Raw genomic sequence first — 22,889 nt, 5'->3', positions numbered from 1 at the left:
AAGAGTCTGTCAGAAAGTATAAGGCCACAGAACTAGTAAGTGACAGAACCCATATTCAAATCTTTTTTTTAAACTTTTTTTTTAAACTGAAGTATAGTTGACTTACAACGTTGTATTAGTTTCTGGTGTCCATCTTTCTAATTCCAAGGTACTTCACTGCATTTCTCAGCAAAAGTAATTAAATCAGCTTCTCAAACAGCTATTCATCTTTTAAAATTCTGTTCATAGAGAATCTCTGGAGGATTCCTAGGAAATTAGCTCCAGGAGGGTAAGTGGGTGGTTGAAGAACAAGGAAGTAAGAGAGACTTATATTTAACTTCCTTTCTCTTCCATAACTGTGTGCAAGCTTTCTAGAGGCTTCCCTGATTGCCACCCCATCTTCCAACAGAGTTGGTCACCCCACCTCCATGCTTCTTCTCTACTTCGTTCATACAGCTATTAATACATCTATTTTGTCCTATATTTCATTATTTATTGACATGTTCCTTTCTCTTCTTACCTACAAACTTCTGGAGGGCAAGGATCCTGTCTCTGCCATCCCATTCTTGTAAATCCTAGGTTCCTAGCACAGTATCTGGTACATAACAGGTATCCAACAAACTAAACTACCTCTTCCCCATTTCCATTTTTTTAAATCTCTATCACACTTCACCACCAGGCATCCCCAGCCTCACAGCCTAACTCCCATCTCCAACCATCTTTCACTCCGCCAGCACACGCTGTATACTCCCCCAACCCACCCACTACTGCTTTTCTAAAACAGATACCATATCACTGCCTTACTCAAAAAGACTGAAGGCTCCCTACTACCTGCAGAGTATTCCCCCTTAGAACTGTTATCAAGGCTTTCTAATATCAGATTTTAATTCCGTTACTCCTGCAAACTCTTCACTATTAGCTCTCAAGTCTCCAATAATATTGAGCCATATACCTCAGCCAATGACACCGCACAGTTCCATTCCTCCCATGAGACTAGACCAATTATCAGTCTGGAGTATTTTTCCCCAACAAAGTGTCTCAAATTCTCACTCATTTCCTAAAGCCTATCAAATACTACTTCCTCTATAAATCTGTTTCTTTCAGCTAAAATTAATCATCACCTCCTCAGTTCTCCCATATACTCTTTAAGCACTTGGCATATTACGTCTTAACCTACAGTTATTTGCATATGTCTGCTCCCCACCCTGCCTCACTGTACCCTCCAAGTACTGAGTTCAATACTCCTTGAGAACAAGAACCCACATTCAGTTCACTCAATGCATTTCCTGAGTTTCTACTAAGTGTCAGGTCCTTCGTAGAAACTATGGATAAGACAAAGATAGATAAAATAATTTATTTATACTCAGCTTCTAACAATGCTTGATATACCATACATGTTCGATATATATTTGTTGATAAATAAATACATTGCTTATTTGATGTCTTTGTTCACGTTTTCCATCTGTTTCAATATGCTGCTTATTGCCAACAGAAACTAGAAGAAAAGACCTTTAAAAGCCTTACAAAGCTACATGGGAAGAAAGGCCTTTATTTCTTTTTCACTCCCCCAAGAAATAATCCAGAAAGTCAGGAAGCACAGAAGGAACATTCTGAAGGCTGAATTCTATTATCAGCAGAATTTAGGAACAGAACAGAGAGACCAGATTACTTGCTGGTTTCTCCTGAATCACACTGGCAGAGTGGCATTGATATTTTGTTTGAAGAGCTAAAAATATCACACACATAACAGATTTCAATTCTAAAAATTTCCAAATAAAAAATTAATTATCTCTCACATTTATAATTAACTGTATCTCCACTGCCTCTATTAGTATGCATTATTTAAAACCTGAATGAAATTCCTGAACTGAAAGTACATTTGTGAGACAGTCTAAGAAATTCGTCCTGACAGTCCACAAGGATTAGCAAGAACACAAAGTAAACATATATCTTTTAAATGTCTCCTTAAATAAATATTTTTACGCAGATAAAGTGATAAAATTTTTGCTCGCAAAACGTGATTTTTAAATTAATCAAAAATTTAGACAGGTTATTCTGTCCTAACAAATTAAGCTTAATTTGCTGAATATACACAAAAAGTATGTTTAGTATAAATGAAAATCCAAGGCAGAAAACAAAATATATTTATTTGTTTCACTCAATAAAAGGAATTTCCTTCAAGTCTTACTTCTTAGGCAATGAAGAAATACAAGTAACAATCATCACACTGATGGTCCCTAATTTTCTAAGGCAGGCCTAGAAAACGTGCATTTCACAAATAAACTGAGAAGCGTTTCTTACCCAGCGCTTGCCATTTCATGAGAAAACTTGATGCAATGACAATTTCTCTTAAGAAAACTGACATCTTGGATCCAAATCATATATTTACCTGTCCTAATCTTAGATAAACATACTGCTTAAAAGAAAATTCTATTTTAAATTAGGTATAATAAACTCTCAGATGAGCATATATTACTGCAAACAAAAGGTGATTAACAGCTGCTCTTTCTGGTCAAGTCTTTACAACGATGTTAGGATTTTAGGAAGGAATTTTTTTATCTCTTGATACAGTTCAATACATCTCCAGGGAGACAATATTTGGCCAAAATTAGCAAAATGACTTGCTTTCCTTCCATAAATGAATCGTTTCTTCTCGCCTTCCAAAAGCATTGGGATTGGGCCTAAAACTGTGTTCAAAAAGTTTACCAGAGATAAATAAAATCTGACCAAAGAAACACAACAGTTTTCTCCAAGAATATATATGAGGTAGGTACTGATTCTCATCATTCACTTGTTCATTCATATGAATGTCAGCTGAAAATTAAGTACTGGAGTTACCAGAAATATAAAATAGCCCATTACCCTGGACTCTGCAGAGTTACATCCCTCAAAAAGCAGACAGTTTAAGCAGTATAGACATCACAATTACAGTCTGCCCAAAAGGCAAAGGAAGCATAATAAAGGCACAACTCTATTTTGGGGAGGAGAGAGTGCCACCCAAAAAAGTACCTTTTAGGACCTGAAGAGTAATTAGTTAAGTTTGTCAAGTAGGGAAAAGGACTAGAGAAGGTGAATATAAGGAGGAAGGGAAGAACCTGTATCAAAATTGGAAACATGAGCCAGCAAGTACCATCGGAGACCCATGGATAGTACCTTACGGGATAACACAGCTGCCATCTACCCACTGCATCTCCACAGATACCAGGGCTGCTTAGAAAAAGGTCCTTGGGAATATTCTTTAAACTGAGCCCCTCCTTAAAGCCATGTTCCCTTGCCAGGTTTATGAACTAACCTCTCTATCCAAAACTTTATTTCCTCTTCTTGTCCCACCCCTATTCCCCTCAGAATAGAGGAGTATCAAAGAAAAGGGGGGATTAAAACCAAGCAGGACCTTGCGGGACCTTATTGGATATAAAAGCCCGTGTCCCTCGTTTCTTTCTGTAGGCCTTCCCTGAGCTCCAAAGAGCAGACTAAAGCATTTACTAATTAGGAAAGTTCAAGAATGCAAAAAAGAAAGTGAGAGAATGCAGACACAAGGGAAAAGCAGTCAAGCAAGAAAAGTAATGATAGCTTTAAAGAATAGTTCAAAAACAAAACAGAGCCCTAGTTCCTCCTCAAGGGACATACATAACTTGATGCATATCTTTGAGTTGTTCTGTAGAAACTAAGACCCACCTGTCCAAAGTGGAGGATGGTGACTACATGCTGACCACAAGAACGTAGATTCCAGTTCGGAACCAGAAGGTTGATGACTAAGAGTCCCAAAACATCACCCTGTTACCTCACTACAACCAATCAAAAGAAAGTCCACATGCTAATCACACACCCTGCGCACCCTCACCCCTTTTACCTTTAAAAACCCTTCGCTGAAAGCCATCAGGGAGTTCGGGTCTTTTGTACGTGAGCTGCCCATCCTCTCTGCTTGGTGCCCTGCAATAAACACTGTACTTTCCTTCACCATAGCCCCAGATCAGTAGACTGGCTTTGCTGGATGCTGGGCAAGTGGACCCCAGTTTGGTTAGGTAGCATTTCCTAACCTGAAAAGTTTGTTCCATCCCTGTCCTTTGGGGTCCCTTTATGTTGATTCAACTCTGTTTAACATCCTACTTTCTATTTTCTGGTCTTGTTTCTCCAAGCCTAAACTGGCAGAGAAGTGGAAATGGAGATTAACAGGATGCCCCAGTTAGAGCTTCCACAGCTCAGAAAAGAGATGAGGTATAAAGACCTTAAATTTAATCAGGGTGAACAACAAAATGAGAACTGCCTTAAGAAACTTTCTGTTCAATGGAGCTGTCAACTCAGGATTTTTTAGTATATCTATTAAGTCATTTCTTAACCACTTTCACAGTTGCTGGCAACTTTAAAATCAAAATAAAGCAATTATTGAGTTTGTTCAAAAAAAACCAAAACAAAACAGGACAAACAAGAATTAAGGCTTCTTCAGCATTAGTCATTAGGGAAATTAAATAAAAACCACAACAAATCTTATGGTTACCAGGAAAGAGGGTGGGAATAGATAAATTTGGGAGTTTGAGATTTGCAAATGTTGGCCACTATATATAAAAATACATTTTGAAAGTAAGTTTCTTTTGTATAGCACAGGGAACTATGTTCATTATCCTGTAATAACCTTAAGAGGAAAAAAAAAACATGAAAACGAATGTATATATGTATATGCATGACTGGGACATTGTGCTGTACACCAGAAATTGACACATTGTAATTGACTATACTTCAATTAAAAAAAAAAACCCACAAGAAGAAACCACCGGATACCCAACAAGGGCTGCAACTTAAAAAAAACAACAAACCCCCCTGACAATACCAAGCTCCACTGAGGAGGCAGAGCCGCCAGAACCCTCATATACTGCTGGTGGGAATGCAAACTCGTACAGCCACTTCGCAAAACAATGTGGCGGTTTCTTATAAAGTTAAAAACACACTTAACAAACGATCCAGCAATCCCATTCCTATGTATTTACCCAAGTTAAATGAAAATTCATGTTTACACAAAACCCTGTACATAAATGTTTATAGTGGCTATATTCTTAATTGCCAAAAACTGGAAACAATCCTGAGGTCCTTCAACTGAAGAGTGAATAAGCAAACTATGGTCGGTTCATCCATACAATCAGCAATAGCAAGGACTAATCTACCAATACGTACAACAACAGGGATGAACCTCAAATGTGTTACACTAAGCAAAAGATGCCAGACTTAAAAGGCTACATAATAACATACATATACATACCTACATACACACACACACACACACACACACACTATATATGATTCCATTATATACCACCCTAGAAATGGCAAAACTATAAAGAAAGAAAACCAACCAGTGGTTGCCAGGCCCTGGAGATGGGATAGGGTTGTCTAAAGAGGGGTATGGAGGAATTTTGGGGGTGATGGAACTGTCTTACATATTGATTGTGAGGATGGTTATATGACTGTACACATCTGTCAAAACTCACAGGCCTGCACACTAAAAATAGTAAGTTTTATTATATGTATAATATAGCCAATTTCAAAAATGAAGGAAAAAAATAATGAGGGATCCTGGTAACAGATGAGACTGAAAAAGGCATCAGTCACATCACTAAGGACCCTGCTAAGAAGTTTTAGATTTTATCCAATAGATATGGCCAAATGATCTCAAGAAAGGGACAGACACAATTCAATTCTGTATTAAAAGAAGATGGACAACAGTTAGAGACTGGACTGACAGCAAAACAGGGAGCAACTGGGAGACCAATGAACCAACCATGTCAGTAATTTAGGGGACAAGTTACCAAGACCTGACTAAGGCAGAAACTGTAGAAATGGACAGCGAAAGTTAAAGGCAGGAAATTCTCAAGTTTCTAGCAACAGTGAAACCATTAAGTAAGCTAGGGTTGAGAAAAAAGATTTTAAACAAGCTAAATGTAAATGCCTGTGGGACATTCAAATGCAAACATTTGGTTAGATATCCTGGTCTAGAGCTCAAGGGAATAACCTGACGCAGCTTTAGCTTTGAGACTGGTCAGCGTATTTCAGCCATGAAAACATAAGGTCAAGCGCATGTAAAGACAGAACATGCAGAGTGAAAGGTAAAGAGAACCCTGGGAATTACCCTGAGCAACTCTAGCAGTGTGCGGGTGATGATATAATTTGAAGTATAAAAAGAATTGGCTTACTGAGTAGGCAGCAGTTGAGTTAGAAATGGTTACAATCATGTCTATTTCAGTCTGGGGTCTCTCAACCACTTTACCCTTGGCTTCTCTGGTTTTATCTTTGGCTCGATCGCCCTGGGAAAACTAAGGTAGTTCAATAAAAAGTTATCGCTGAATCTAAGGTTTCACTTTGTACCTTCCATATTGCTGATGTTGAAAATATTCAGCAAATAAAGTAAGAGGAATAATCTATTGAATACACTTATTTTGTCAATTAAACATAGAAGAAGCACTAAAAGGGGTGAAATGACTCACTTCAATACAGGTCAACTTACTCACACAGCCCAGTGACTTCATCTTGGTAGCTGGTCAAATGACCCTACAAATGCTTTACAGGATCTCTGATACCAAAATGAAGTTATTTAGCAATTACCATAAGATAGATCCAATGATTCTAGGTAATTAGTTCTCAATTAGAAACAGGCACTGAAACTCCCTGTGGAGCTTTCTCACAATGCCTATCTTGCCCAAGCTCTTACTCTGAAAATACTGATTAAGGAACTTTTGGGGTAAGACCCAAAGTATTGTATTTTTACTAGTCTGACGTGTGTGTACATAATGATTATTTCAGATTCTGATGTACACACACACACACACCACCAATCCCAAGTTGAAAAGCAATGATATAAAAGGGGGTTCCAGCATCTACATGGAGTTTTCATTTCTAAGGTTCTAAAGCACACCCTCATCTCTGAGAATTGCCTCCAACTGGGAGTGTACATACATTTCCCTGATCTAAGTCTAAAATTCTGAGCCCCCAGCCTGTAAAATACCTATGAACAAATCACCTTTTGGTTTTCGTTAACTACCTTTGAGAAGATTTAGCTCCTCAGCAGAATTCAAAAATGATGGTGAAAACGGCAACATTAGAAAAGCATGGAAAATGGGTCATTATCTGTTAATTGTTTTATTCCAATTCTCCGTTTTAATGACAAATCTTAACAGAAAAACTTGGTAATTTCACCAACTCAAGCTTAACTTCCACAAGCTTTTGAGCAGAACCAGATCCAACCTGGTATACTGGAATATTCAGATTTGACTTCTCCAATTACTGAAATTTCCAAAAAGTTCCAATTTTCCAATTACATCATGAATGGTTATAAATCAAAACAAAATAATTATCTGTAAGTAAATGATTTTTCCCACCAAAATTTACACTTACCCATCTCTCCCCTTACTGACAATTTTTACTTCAAAATAATAAATCCCACAGGCTGCTGGTATTGGATGCGTGGCACGAACTGAAGCTGCATCTTTTGGGGTTTTGCCATGACCTGCATAAGGAACAGGAAGGAAAAAAAGAGAGAGAGATTCACATGAAAATCTTAACAAATAATTCAGAAACAAATGTGGTTTTTGAATGATATATACATTTCTGCTCCCATAAACACAAATAATTAAAGAATTAATGAAACATTTATTCAAAATTAATCCAACATGCAAAATAGCACAAGTTAGTCTTAGAACTCTTCACACTAACTAGTTTTGATGAAATTTTGGAACCTAAATATGTTGAAGCTAGCAGTCCTTTATGCAAATTAAATAAAGTATTTCAGTGTAGACTATATTTTTAAGAGAAAAAAGGCTGTTCCTGAAGAACATGATTAATCTTATTAGACCTAAATTTGCACACAATTTATAACATTTCTAAACACTTTTTTGCCAAATGGCCTACTTTTTAAACCAGAAGCATCATGGACTATATTTTTAACTGGAATTTCATGCAATTAGATTAAATTGGCAAAACAGCTCTCTTATGTTAAGAATTTACAATTCTGTTCTCTGACATACTCTTATTAATTCTATACAAAGGCTGATCCATAAAGTTTCTTTGGTCCATTACAGCCTACTGAGGAACATCTCTAATCTCCAGTTGTCTTTTCTTTCTTTTTGAAGAAAGGAATATAACAACATACCATTACTGACATCTTTAGGAAATCTGTTAGATAAAGGCTCTTAAACTTTTTTAATTAGCTATTCCTCAATTCTAATCCCACAGGGTATCTTCACTGGTATCAACTCCCCTGTCCATTCCAAGACACAAATTACCTTGAAAGCTAGCACATGAACAAAACCATGTGAGCAAAAGAAAATATGCCCATAAAATCACCAGAAGAATAAAGCCAGAAGCTGAAGCAGCATGTCAGGAAGTACTGAAAGTGAGCGAGACAGGCTCCATGAGCCCTGGATGAGAGCTGTATGAGAAACAACACTCTGACCATCACTCGGGTGTTAGATACGCTTCACCCAAGACCAGCTTATGTCCTTAATCTTTCACACAGGCTGTAACATTATCTTCATGGGTAGCAGAATTCCCCTTCTCAAATATACCTTGATGGTGTCAAAACTAAACACCTCTTTAAAGTCAAAATTTCTATCTTAGCTATATAATACCTATCACACACCAATGAGATCCTATTCTCCCTCACCATACACTTTATCAAATTACCAATGCCTATGCTCTCACTAAAGTTAAGTTTACACTTGTGATGCAAATTAGCACATGTTCATATGGCCTAAAAGAAACTGACTGAACTCACCCACTCTTCTATCACCATTCACAGATGCCCTAAGTAAATGTGTTATAGGCAGAACTTCTCAGCCCAGTGACCACTGAGAGGTGATAAACCTAGCTAGGAAGATTAAAGTGGAAGCAGCAATATACAGATGCCAATAAAACTGCTTTAACATATGTAGGTAGTATTTATACTGAGCTAAGCAGCAGAAAAAAATAACCACAAATCTTCAGAATGATACACTAGTTACTTTTTAAAATCAGACATTTAATAAATTATGGTTTCAGCAAAATATTTTTTACAGTAAATTTATATTCAAATAATTGAGCTGCCTGGGAAAAGGTCATGTAAATTAAACACATTTTTAAAATTTAGACACTTAAAAATAAATCTAGGGAAAACTCTGATTAACCCTGGAGTACTAAATCAACTACCCTTTATTTTTGGTTTTGGGGTTTTTTTTGGCAGAGAAGTGACCAAAATGCTTAGGGATAAGGGAATCTCAAGGTATACATAATAATAAGTGATAACAGTTGACATAAATTTAATACCATGTGAAAGGCACCATTCTAAAAGCACTGTATTTATTAACTCATTTCACATTCAAAACAACTTACAAAGTAAGTACTATTTATCATTTCATAGTTGAGGAAGCTAAAGAAACTCGTCCCAGGTCGTACTGCTGAGTGAGAATCCCAAACCAGGATTTGTGCTGGGATTTAAAGTCAAGAAGCCTGACCAAACGCGAGCTCTGAATCCATAGGAAGGACTGAGTTACCAGGAGCATTCTGGGATCACTTCACAGGTACTCCCATCTCCTATTCCTGCTACTTCAATGGGAAAAGAGGAAGAAAACAATTTGAGGGTAAACAGTCTCTCAAAGGTGCTTTTGTACAGATTTTTCTCATTCAGTATCTGTGAAATAGATATTATGTAACCTCATTTTTTAAAATGGAGAAATTCTTAGAGGCTATATAACTTGCCCTAAATTGGTAGAATTATGCATTAAATCCATGCCTGAATTAAAGTACCCTACACTTTTCCATTATGCATAAATAACTGTAAAGAACTACACAATCATAAATCTTCGAGGTTCTGTTATATTCATTATGCCCTGCTAAGACACAACAGAAAAATTCTGTAAATGTTAAAAGGCTTTGTTTCATTTTTAAATTAACTTTAAAATGTAAAGACCCAGGAAAAAATTGAGGTGTAAGATTAAAAAGACTCATATTATTTTTAGGTGAGACCAGTAATAGAGCAAAGGGCCTATTTCTAAAAATGTTCATCAGCAGGAACATTTAAGGATTATCACCTTAAATTCTGCAGTGACCAAGGTACAACCTCACACTACACCAAAGTGTAAATTTCTAAAACCAGAGTCTTCAATGTCAAGTGTTTTCTAGATGGTTCAAGAAGAAAATACATGTACTGCTTCAGACTCCAAAGCTTTCCTATTCAAACAATCTGTTGACTGCATATAACCAAAACAGAAAGGGTTTGAATAAACCCCTCCCTCAGCCCCCTCCACTCTCCAACATCCAGCCAAGTGCATTTCTGGAAATATAAATCAGACTTCCTTGTACCACCAGCCCTCAATACAACGAATATTCTCTCTTTAAAGCCTCCCATTCAGCCTGGAAAAAGATAAACTTCCTGAAAACCTTGTTTGATCTCGCTCTCCCCTGGCACTTCCACCTCCTCCTTTCTGCTCCAGCCACCCTGGCCAGGCGGGCTTGGCCCAGTCTTCTCCCTCTACCTGGACACTCTCCCCTTCCCTCCCAGACTGGTCAGGTCTGACTGCTCCATCTCAGTGCAAGCTTTACTTCCTCAACTATTCCTTCTCTAAACGCTCTGAGTTGGTCTAACCTCCTCTTTATAACCTCTCCATACAACATTAACACACATAACACTTATTTGCGATTATTTTATTATTTCTACATTTTAATTCTTGGACCTCTTTTTTCCCACTGACTTCCCCTCTAATTTCAGCATCTCTCCTGGAGCCACACTCTGGATTCTGATATCACCTGAAACTATTTTACCTCGTAACTATTAAATTCTAATAAAGTCTGTTTTGCTACAAAACACATTTCTTGAATACAAATTAGCTCACATGCACTTGATAAACACAGGAATGATGTCAGCATAATAAAGAAGTCATTCCAGTCCTAACACAGCTTTTCCCAGTACATTAATGAATTAAAGAGAAAAATTTAGCAATATAACAAAAGGCCCTATGTCAAAAAAGCTGGGATTCCTACAGAAGTGCATTCCTATTGTACCTGATTTCTGGTGGCTTCAGGAACTGCTACAGTTGCCACTATGTGAAACCATCTGGGAAGAATTCAAGTGCAGTACAGATCAAAAGTGCTAAGATACTGCCTCTTTGTTTATATCAGTATGGACTCATGCATCTCATGCATATTTAGTTTATACTTTGTGTTATAATTCAACACTACTTAATTTCTTTTGTTGCTCAAACTGTTCCCTGTTTAGCCACTGGGAGCTTTTTCAGTTGGCTCCTCTGGCACTCTGACATACCTCCATTGTGTGTTTTGTGTTTTTGCTTGTTACTTTCTGGCACTACAAGATGCTAGAAGCTCATCTTGTGTATTTCCTGCCCCAGTCCTAGAATCAGCCATTTCTCCAAGGAGCCCTAGCTCCTTTTACGGACAAATGGCATTAGAATCCGAGATCTAGGTACTAGGCATGCTTGTTGTTACTGGGGTGTCATTGCTTTTAGGCCTCCTTATCGACAAGAGCAAGGAAATATGTGTGTAGGCTAAACCCCTGTATATACACAGGTCTATACTTTTGCATGTAATCATCTACGTACATATTAAACTAAACATGAGTGCACACTATTGTCTCCAACTCTAACTCATGGATCATTCTAACTGCCTCCCTTTGCTTATCTGTAAAATTCTACTCCAATGGTGAGAAACCTAACTCCCACCATCCACCACCCATATTTAAATGCTAAATTCCAGTACCTATGGATAGTAGTATCAGAACTGTCAACCAATATCCCCATGGGACACAACTTACCATCAGTAAGAATTCAGTGCTTATATAGTTTCTTTTACCTTAAGTTTTATAGACTTCATTTATTTCTAAGGTTACTTAGGTCAACGCCTTTCCCCTCCTCTCGCTTCATACCTATGTAAGATAGTCTGTTTTGGCACATTCTATATTCTATCCTGGGATTTTCCCCCTCCCTCCTAAGTGATTTTTTAATGTGCACACATTAAGGTTCACTCTTTATGCTCTGAAGTTCTATGGGTTCTATAAACACATATGTCACATAGCCAGTTACAGTACCATACAGAATCTTTCACTGACCTACAAAATCCCGTTCTCTGCCTCACTTACCCTCTCTCCCTCCCCTCAACCCCTAACAAACACTCATCTTTTTTACTAGCTCTACAGTTTTCCCTTTTCCAGAACTGTCATATAATTGAAATCATACAGTATGTAATCTTTTCAGATTGGCTTCTTTCACTTAGTAACGTGCATTTAAGATCCATATGTGTCTTCGTGGGATGGACAGCTCTTTTCATCACTGAGTAATATTCCACTCTAAGGATGTAGCATCATTTACCCATCCACCTACTGAAAGACATCTTGGTTGTTTCTTGGTTTTGGTGATTACGAGAAAAGTTGCTATGAACATTCATGTGCAGGTTTTTATATGGGCATAAATTTTCAAATCAGCTGGGTAAATACCTAGGAGCTCAACTGCTGGATGATATGGTAAAATTAAGTGTAGCTTTGTTAGACACTGCCAAACCACCTTCCAAAGTGTATCATCCTGCGCTCCCACCAGTAGTGTAGGAGAGTTCCTGCTGCTGTCTGTATCCTCCCCAGCAATTGTCAGGTCAGGTTTTCTTCGGGTTTTAGTCATCCTGGTAGCGAAAGGTAAGCATTTCTTCTTTGCTTAAAAAAAGTGGTGAAAAGGGTTAAACCCTGAATCAGATTTTTATTTTTGATTTAACAGCTAACAAGAATTTACAAGGAACATCTCTAACAGGAAGACCAAATCCCAGGGCCGAAGGCTGTGAAGGATCAGCAGCCTGTGATACCGAAACAAACGCAGTGGAAATTTAACCTGGCTTGTATTTTACTAGGGCTATTACTCTTTAGTACTCTGGTTACAAAGTTCCATAGGTTTTAATGGGTCTCCACCAGCCCTATTTTTCCCATAAGCCCTGTCATTTTTAGTGTGCAATTCTGTGGAAAACGTGAGGTTTTTCCAGCAACACAGCTTTGGCATATAGGGGAAATACAGACATCTTCCCCTGGGACACACCTTCTATCCTCTCCCCTTTCTGAAGAATCCACTTCTACACTTCAAATCTCCATTCTCCTCCAGGTACTGCCTAATCTCTTTCCTCATCTATATTTCTCAAGAATAACTTATATTCATTATACTTTCTGCTTAGTCCCTTCTATTTACTCTGATTTCTGCCCCCATCATTCAATTTAAACTGTTCTCCCTAAGGTCACAACGATCCAATTCCAAACCCAGTGGAAATTTTTCTGTACCTATCTCACTAAACCCATCTGTTGCATTTGACACCAAAGTTCACTTCCTCGTTTGCTCTGCTCAGATTCTGTGACACCACACTCCCCTCTGTCCAGATGTCTATTCCTTCTTGGGCTCCAACTAGTCTTCTAATGCTGGTGTTACTCAAGGTACCATCTTTGGCCCACTGATCTTCTTAGTTTACTTAACTCTCTCTCATACACTGAGTTTCAACTACTAGCTAGAGGCAACTCCCAAATCATTCATGACCTCGACCTCTCTCCCAAGTTCAGGTCCATGATGGTATGTGGCAGCCTCTCTGAGGAGAAACTGCCCCCTACACTGTCCCTGCAGAAAGAAGTGAGGCCCAGACTATCCTTGTGCCAGGAGGACGTTTTGCATTTCTTAATGACGCTCACACCCCTACAGCTGACTCAGCACAGGGGAGCATCTAGGAGAGGGCCCTCAATTCACTCTGCAGCATATAATGAAAAGCTCTGCCCAACTAAGGATGACAGCAAGTAGCGAGGCCAGTCTGATAAGTCTCTTGGGAATTTAAAATAGGAAGGAAAAAAATAAACCACTCAGAAGGGAAAAGAGAAGAAAATAGCCAGAACCCAGAGACTGTGGCTGAGTCATTTCAACATTAGAATAAAGTGAAAAGTCATGAACTCCAGCTGTGGTGATTACACAGAGCCACCCTAACTCCAGAACACCTTTATCTGTTCTTTCTCTAAGGCTGTTTCTTTGATGTCTTCTGGTTTACACAAGGTCAGATCACATGGCTAATACTCCCATTTTTACTCATCTCCAAACATATCGTAATACTTCCTTGTGATCATTATTTGATTCATGGTTCACTGCAAAAACCTAAGAGGGCTAGAAATCCAGCATCATCCTTCATTTCTCTATCTTTCCATCACATCCTGTCAGGTTTACTTCAGTACAGGTCACAGATATGTCTGCTCTTCTCCACCCCGACCACTGACCAAATTCAGGTCCTTATTTCTGACACGGTCTGCAACAGTCCTCTAAATGAGTCTGCTATTTCCAGTCTTGTGCCCCCTGAATTCATCTTCTAATTTGTTGTGTATTCTGACAAAGACGACAATGAGCCAGTCACTTCCTATTTAAATCCTCGGACGATTCTTCATCTCCCACAGAAATAAGATCTAAGCTCAATAAAATACTCTGTAAGGGCTCACACAATCTTTTCCCAGCGGCTCCTTGCCACACGCTTAAATTCCAATAACCCCATACTGCTTGTAGGTACAAACATAAAGAATAACTCTCTCCTCTATGATTTGTTTACACTTTTCCCTTGTAATGGCCAGCCTCTCCTCTATCCCTATATCATACTCATCTTTTAAGACTGACCACTGGCTGCATCCTCTCCAAAAAGCTGTCCCTGACCCACCCACCAACTTCAACCCTTCCAGTGTCAGCTGGAGCTAACCCTAACCCTATCTTCCACAGAACTCTTCATAACACTTCCCTTGCTACACACACTGTTTCATGTCCTTTGAGCGCTCTGAATTCAAAGACATTATCTTACTCACCTCTACATGCCCCAGAACCTGGCACAAAGTAAACATAAAAGAATAAATAAATAGAAAGTAAGGCATATATACAAATGGCCTAGCAGAATATCTGCCCTATAGCAAGTGCTCAATAAATCATCAATACCATTGTATGCTTTTCTGTTCAGTATAATTATCAGACTCAATTCTTGCAGTTATCCACTAGAATTTTTAAAGCTAAATTCTGGCAAAGGGATCCTTGGGAAAAGCTCAGTTTTTTAATTCCTTGATTTTAAAGAACATTTTTATATCATCACCCATAAATCTCAAGACATTGGTAAACAAGTAAATACTGTTAAGATATTTGTTCTACATAAAGAAATGCAAGAAATTAGATCAGAAATTAAATTTAGGACGTGTTAAAGGCCTAACGACTGGTGATACTGAGAGAGAGGGGAATTAGGCATACTAAAAGCTCAACTTATTTGGTTAGATACTATTAACGATGATTCAGTGAGAAGGTGCAATTCACTATTCACGGCTTCCTATCATTCCCAACTTTCACTTACCTTACATTTCTTCTAAGCTGCCCTAAATTAGTATAATCAAGGTGTCTGGACTTTTCCATGGCATTAGTGTGCTTCAGGTAGCACTTTTCACCAGAGGAAATACTTTTAACATCAACTATTCTTCAAGAAGTTATAAATGTGTTCACTGGATTTTACCTACTTGAGACAATTAAGTCCCATACAAACTGAAGCAGGCAATACGGTATAATAGAAGGAACACTAAATTTAGAATCGGTGAAAACTAGTTTCCAATCCTGGCTTACTTGTGGCTGGGAAATTCTAACCTCCAGGCCCTCCCACTTTCTCACATCCAAAATGCTAATTCCACCATCTTGAACAAATCCTGAGTGTATGTAACAAAATGCCTTGCAAAGTATCCAAAAAGTAGGAACTTCACAAATATAAAAATACAACCTGTAACTGAAACATTTAGACTAATCAAATCCATTGTCATGTTCATTGAAATGTTTTAAGTTGGAATAAAGTCATCATTGTTAACTGTCTAAACTTGTCATATTTGTATTTATTCAAAGCTGATGAGAACTTTAAAAATAAAGGAGGCCGTATTTGAGGGTTTCAACAGTTGGTGTGTGGCTGCTAAGTGCAAGGATTTTTTTTTTAATTTAACATATAATAAACACACCCAATTCCTCTGCAATCCAATCAACTTTGTCTGCATGTCTGGCATTGTTCAACACTAATCCCTTCAAATCATTTAAGGAACCCTACTGCTTCCAAAAAGAGTAACTGCAGCTTAGAATAACATCTTCAAAACAGTATGTCCTGAGCAAAAGAAATGTCTATTTTGAAGGTAAGGAACATCCTCATTATTCTGGAAAACAATTATCATCAATCTTGCGAAATTCTATACTACACAAAAATACCTTGTGAACAGTAGTTTCTCATGTTATTTTGTTTGATTGACTTCAAGTTTAATTACCACTACCTATGACACCTTCCCTTTGCTCAGATGCCTGGTACTTCTGGTGTGGTCCACTTAGAAAGCACACAGAAAAACAACACACACACACACACACACACACACACACACACACAAACACTCTAAAATAACAAGACAAGAGGAAGAGGCAGTAGAAGGGGGGAAAAGGTCCTGTGTTTGTGACAAGGGGGGAGGGAGAGACAAAGGGGAGAGAAAAGAAAAAGGATGACAAACAACAAAATCTGTTTTCCCACAAATAATGGTTCGTGTTTATAAAAGAGTGAACTTTCCAGAAAGTGAATCTTAGTATTACACAACAGAAAGAAATAAAGAGGCCAACAAAAAAAAAATAATTGAGACAGCAGTGTCATAAATATTCCAACTCCAACCAATTTCACATAAGCTGCACTTTTCCCTGACCCAAATCATCAATTTTACGTAAAAGGAGTTAGTAAAATTAATCAAGGCACGTTACAGTGCTAACTAAGCTGTAATCACAAATCTTAGATACATGGAAATTCAGAGCTGGAAATTTCCTTACCAACCATCCAGCTCAATTCCCTCACCTCTCAGAAGAAGAAACTGAGGCCCTGTCTAGTAACATGCCTAAAATCACAAATGATGGCAGGGCTCAGAAACCTAGAATTCTTTGTTCAATAATCTTCTCTATCTTCTGCTTCTGATTTTTATAAGCTAATTATTAACCATCAACCATAAATTTAAAGTTTTGTGGAGTCTAACAAAAAAGCATTCTGGTAGCCAGATGAGAAGTAAACACTTCATAACAGCACCATTCACACAAATTAAAACACGAAATTAAATTATAGCCTTCAATAGGGTATTAACAAAATGTCCTAACCTAAAAAAAAAGGTAAATATTCTGGAATTTTCAGCCATTTAGATTAAGAAGCATAACATTTAAAATTGAAAGTACTTCTCCGGATCTATGGATAAAAGGAAGGAATATTCAATAAGGCCTATTTTTGGCCATGATTCTTTGCAGCCAAATCACTTGGAAGATTTCTGTGGCCATCTCCTTTCTGATTAAATAGTAACTTATTTATCAAGATTCTTCTCAAATTTCAGTCCTGTAAACTTTAAGAATTTCACCACAATGGTTGTTTATACCGTCTATATCCATGTCACTAGGCTCTGATTAAGACCCTCCTTTTGAAGCCAATCAAAATGAGGCTGCTTTAAATGTAAAAGCAGCAGGTTTGGGGCCTAAAAATCTGGATTTGTCTCCAGATAGACCGATATATTGATTTTCTCCCCCAGACAAGTAAACTTGAAGCATGCTATTAACTTGGGCTACAATTCAAAAATTCCATAGTAATTTATAATTTTATATACAACTGATCTGCTTAAAGCTTTGTTTTAACACAGGAGAGGTAGGTGAGGGAGGAAGGGGAACAAGCACTAGTCTAAGGATGTTTTCTTTTTTTAAATTTAGGTGGAAAACGTAAGTCAATTCTCTCTAAAATACTAAACAGCATATTTAACAAAGCCTTGTTTTCAACGTACTTCATATAATGCCAACACATAAATACAGGGTATTTCCAATCGGCAGTGGTAGGTTTCTGCTCGCCTAAGAAAACACGTACCCCTGACGTTTCACCTCTGCCTAGCAGCTTTTAGCAAGATACACTGACGGCAAACTTGGGGCCCCAGTCCTTCTGTCTCCCTAGACAATCTCTGGCCTCATTTGGGGCAAAATCCTTCTCTGGCTACTCCTCCCCCTGTATATCCCTGCTCTCCCTTAATTAGAAATTATTCCTCGGATTCGTGCCTCTCTTACCCCCACGTAAGAAAAGACCGCCTGACCCACCACCACCTGGAGAACAATGTAACCCAACTCCAAGCCCATATAGATTCCTCCATCCAAGCCCCGGGATTTATCTCAAAGGGAAATCAGAAAGCGAGTTATGTCCTGTCATCCTGGATTCCCCCAAGGTGTCCTGCTCACAGCCAGGGATTACCAGCTCCATGTCACCAAGGAGCATTATACTCACCTCCCCCTCCCAGAATCGCCCCTTTCCCATCGCAGCTCTTCCCGTGACCCCAGTGCCACCCTCAGAGCAGCAGAGCCAGCGGGCCGCCGAGGGCACCGGGCCCCGGGAGGGCGGGGGGCGGGCGGAGGGTCGGCCTAGGTGGCGGCGGGACCCGCCGGGTCAGTGGCTCCATTCCCACCGCAGGACACACGCCCAGTACCTTTGTAGTGCACCCGCAGGTTGTTCTGAGACAGGCCGATGTAGCTGAACTTGTCCTTCGGGCTCCAGGATCGAGGCAGCGGCGTCTCCTGCTCGTCCACGGCCGGGTAGAGGCGCTTGAGCCGCCGCTGCAGCTCCTTCTCCTGCTCGTTCAGGGCCGAGTCCCCGTGCGGGAAGGGCGCCGCAGCGCTGCTGCCCGCCGCCAGGGCCGTGGCCGGGGCGCCTCCGGCCGGGCCGGGGCCCGCGGCGAGGCCCGGGGGCGCGGGGGGCGCGCTGGCGGGGGTGGCCGCCGAGGCGGGCGGCGGGGGCGGCGGCGGCGGCGGCGGGGCCGCGGTGGCCGGGGGCGGTGGCGGCGGCGGCGGGTGGAGGAGCAGGGCGGCCGCCGCGGCCCCCAAGGCGCCGCCGCCGCCCGCGCCGCCGCCGGGCGAGCCGGCCGGAGAGGAGCTGGCGCTGACGGCCGGGGGCGCCGGCAGTACAACTCCGGGCACCGGGGCCACAGCCGCCGGCGGTGGCGGCGGCAGCTGCTGCTGTTGTTGTTGCTGCTGCGGCGGCGGCGGCGGCGGCGGCGGCGGCTGCCCGGACATCCCGGCCGCGACTCAGCCTACGGCCACCTCCACCTCTTTTCTCCTTCCTCCTCCGCTTCCCGGGGGCGCTGTCGCTGCGGCCGCCGGCACCAGGCGCCCAGTCCGCCCGCCCCGGAAGCAGGCGGCGGGCCGCGCGCCGAGGGGGAGAGAGCGCGACGGTTGGGGGGCTCGAAGCCGGGGGAGTGGGCGGCGGGCCCGGGGAGGCCCCGAGAGATCGTTGGCTGGAGGGCGGGCGCGGGCCCGGAACCAGGCGCTGAGGGCGGGGGCGAGGCGGCAGCGCGGGAGGAGAAGGCGCGGTGGCGACCGCTGTAGCCGCTGCTCTCGCGGCTGTTTCCCCGTGGGCTGGTCGGGCCGGCGCGAGACGCTGCGCGCGGGCGGCGCTGGGCGAGGGGGCGGGGCCGGAGGCGCGAGCGCGGCGCGAGGGGCGGGCCCGCGGGGGTCCGGGCGCCGGGCCGAGGCGGCGTGGGGGAGGCGCGCGGCCCGGAGCTGAGCGCCTCCATGCGGGCATGCGGGCATCTCGCGGGCGGGGAGCCGGGGGTCTCAGCGCGGGGCCCCTCCAGAGGTCCCCGCCTTCCCCTGGAGCTCGCCGCTCCCCCCCGCCCTCCCCGGGAGAATCTCCTCCTACTTTACTTCTTTTTGTTGTCTTCGCCCCACCTCCCCACCGTAGGGTTCCCGCTGCAGCGGCGGGGCTGCTTCTCGCCCAGACGAGAGTAATCGAGCCCGCTGGGGTCCCTGCGTGCCCGGACCCCGGGCGCCCCGGGACGAGCGGAGCCGCTCGGGCTCTCGGAGCCCAAATCGGGTCCCCGAAGAGAGCCGTCCGGGGGGCGTCCGCGGGCTGCTCGGGCTCTGCTCCAGTTCGTGCCCCTGTACGGGTCCCTGTTTGCCGTTTCCCTCTTTGTGAACCAACTGCTCTTCGCGCTTCACAACGTTTAATACCTTAACATAACCACTTGTAAAGGGAAAGTCTCCCTCTTAAAACAGGGAGCATTTTATTAAGTAATTTTATGATGACTTCTAGTGAACTTAAGAGTGACAGAAGGGGTCACTTATTTAGTAGAAATACTAATAAAGACTGATATCTCTTCAAAGAGCAGGAACACGAACTGTACGAATACCAGGTGTATTTAGGAAGGGCTTCTGGAGACGGCAAAACACTTTATAGACTCATTAATTTTCATAAGAGGCCTCTTTGTTAGGTAACAAAGAATTATGCCCATTTTTAAAACAAGGAAATATTCACTGAGGTCAGCAGAGTCAAAAATAGGACTTCCTACTTTGCAGTTCCCAGTAGTGCTTTGCTTGGTCGACTAATTTGGCACAACTGGCCAGAGGTTGCTCTCTGACCCGTCCTAGCATTACTACTTTGTTTCACCATTTCCTTTTGTTTAGATTAGCCTTTCCTTAGCTGGCCACATCGAGCTTTACACTTGTAAACTACACTGTATAAATTTCGGTATTTTGTTTCCTTCCAAAGATACTATGATGGTAATTGGCCAAATAAACAAGGAAGGTGTATTTTGCTGATTAGAGAATTAGTTTTGTCTTGAAGAGGGTAGGTAAATGGTGATTTAATTGAAGGCCCTCAACGGCTGGCCAGAACTAATAGTCATCAGTCTAATTTCTCCCTCAATTACCCAGCAACTAGATGCCCTGTCCTTCTTTAATAAAAATATCCGATAATTCTAACCTACTGTTTGATGACTTTTTTCAAGCCACTGCACTTTAAATTACATGATGTCATTGTATTTAAATTGTTCTAAGACTGGCATTTATATTACAGTAACGAGTTACATGTAAGCCAAGCTCTGTTTAAATGTTAGCTAGCCAAGGTAGAATAAATGAGCTCAATGCCTCATCAAACTTTCTTGAAACAGTCATCAAGATTTTATTTATGAAGGTGTACTTTTTTCTGACAGCATTTAGAACTTCACATATCCTAAAACGGCTGAGAAAATGTGATACTTTGTTGGAAGCTTTTTATAGGAGTGACTGCTTGCTCTCCAAACAAGCAACCTCGAGAAATTGATGATATCAGTTGTGGGGAGGACTCTGTAAAACAGACACTTCCTCACACTGAAGGTAGCAGAGAACATCAACATCATTTTTAAAAGCCACGTATGTGGTATACTTACAAAGAGACATAAAGGTGTTTATGCCTTTTTACTAATTCCTACCAAAAAATCAAAACCAAGAAAAAAAATCTAAAATATAGAAGAAATTCAAGCCAAAAAAATGTTCAACTGGAATTATTAACATATGAAATATGGTAGCAAACTAGATGCCCAACATGAAGGGACTACTTGGAAAAATGACCATATACCCTACTCAGTGGAATCAAGACTATAGAAGCACATACAGCAAGTTGGTTCAAAAAAATTTCAATGCATCCTCTCTGGGCAGTGGAATTGCCAAAAGAAGGGGGCCAACTAATTAGGAAAAGGCACTCCTTCCTCTTGACTTAGTGAATATTGGGCCCAATTTCATACCCACTCCTTCCAGGCCTCTTACATAGGCACAGTCTGAAATCAGTTTTATCTAACCTCTTAAAAATGACGACATGGTTAAAAACATGTTAATATACAAAATAGATAGAAAAAAAAAAACAAGGTCCTAATGTGTAGCATAGGCAACTGCATTCAATACCTTGTAATAACCTATAATGAAAAAGAATGTATATATGTATAATTGAATCACTATGCTGTATACCAGAAACTAGCACAACATTGTAAATCAATTATACTTCAATAAATAAATAAACAAATAAAAATAATTTTTAAACAATGAAGACATGGAAAAATGATTATGATGTTCTAACTAGAAAAAAGGCTATGCAATAATTACATATGGCCAAAATTGTTACCAAAAAGACACGAAGGAAAATTGCAAAATGTTTCCATAATGGGCAACTATAATATATAATTAAAAGTAAATTTTTATTGTGAAAATTAAATTAGACATTTACATAGAGATATAAATGGTAAAAATCCATTAGCCTTGAACTTGTCCACAATCTTGTTGCACCTATATTTTCAATCTTTCCTGTATATTGCTATAATATTGATACACATATATCTATCATCTGAGGTTCTCAGTAGCAAATAATTAGAAGCCAATTCTGGCTCTCTTAAGCAGAAGGAACTTATTGGAAAGATATTGGTTTCAGAATTGACTAGAAGGTTGGACAACCAGGCCTAAAAGCAAAGACCAAAAGAGGTCAGGCAGCATAAACAGACTGGCCAGGGCCCCACCACTGGTCACATCAGCCACCATCAGATGCCATCTCCACCACCTAGACTGTCACTTTTCTGACCCCTAATCTTTTCTTCTCTTACTCGAGGTTCAAAGTTGGCCAAGTCTAGGTGGCATGTTCATACCTGGGGCTGCCAGGGAGCATAGAATCCCAGCTTACAGAGGTGCTGAGTTATTGACACCTCCAGTTCAGGGTGGAGTGGCTAGAGTCTGTGGAGCTAGTCCCTTCCAGCAGCGAGCAGCTCATGCATTCACAGAGTACTTCACACACCTCATTCATTTTCTATGCTTGAAATGACACGCCATCCTAATAGGAAAGGGCCACTGATGCCCAAGATCGAGGATTTTCCAGTACCAGGAAAGAAGCTCAGACACTGGCCCATCAGTTTCAGTAAATGTCCTTGACAGCATCCTTCTAGGTACTGGAAAATGTGATGGCAGAGTGGGCCAACTTCTATACAGCTTCAGGGTCTGCATTAGTTATCCACTGCTGCTGAACAAATTACATCCAAACTAAGGGGTTTAAAATAACAGCATTTATTATCATACAGTTTCCGTGGGGCGGGAACCTCATCG

General features: G+C 40.9%; 1 protein-coding gene across 1 annotated transcript in view; it reads right to left on the bottom strand.

Moving 5' to 3' along the window:
• The window catches only part of RANBP9 (RAN binding protein 9), a 72,907-nt gene extending 53,510 nt beyond the window's left edge, over window positions 1-19,397 (bottom strand). The window contains exons 1-2 of the mRNA XM_006198627.3: window positions 18,482-19,397; window positions 7,360-7,471 (exon numbers count right to left, since the gene is read on the bottom strand). Of these exons, the coding sequence (XP_006198689.2) occupies window positions 7,360-7,471; window positions 18,482-19,064 (695 nt within the window). The 5' untranslated portion in view covers window positions 19,065-19,397. The remainder of the gene's footprint in view (window positions 1-7,359; window positions 7,472-18,481) is intronic.
• Window positions 19,398-22,889: the final 3,492 nt, after the last annotated feature.

This window comes from Vicugna pacos, chromosome 20 (genome assembly GCF_048564905.1).
Source record: "Vicugna pacos chromosome 20, VicPac4, whole genome shotgun sequence".
In the NCBI taxonomy this organism is placed as follows: domain Eukaryota; kingdom Metazoa; phylum Chordata; class Mammalia; order Artiodactyla; family Camelidae; genus Vicugna; species Vicugna pacos.
Note: the sequence above shows the minus strand (reverse complement) of the source record. Positions and strands in the feature narration are given on the sequence as shown.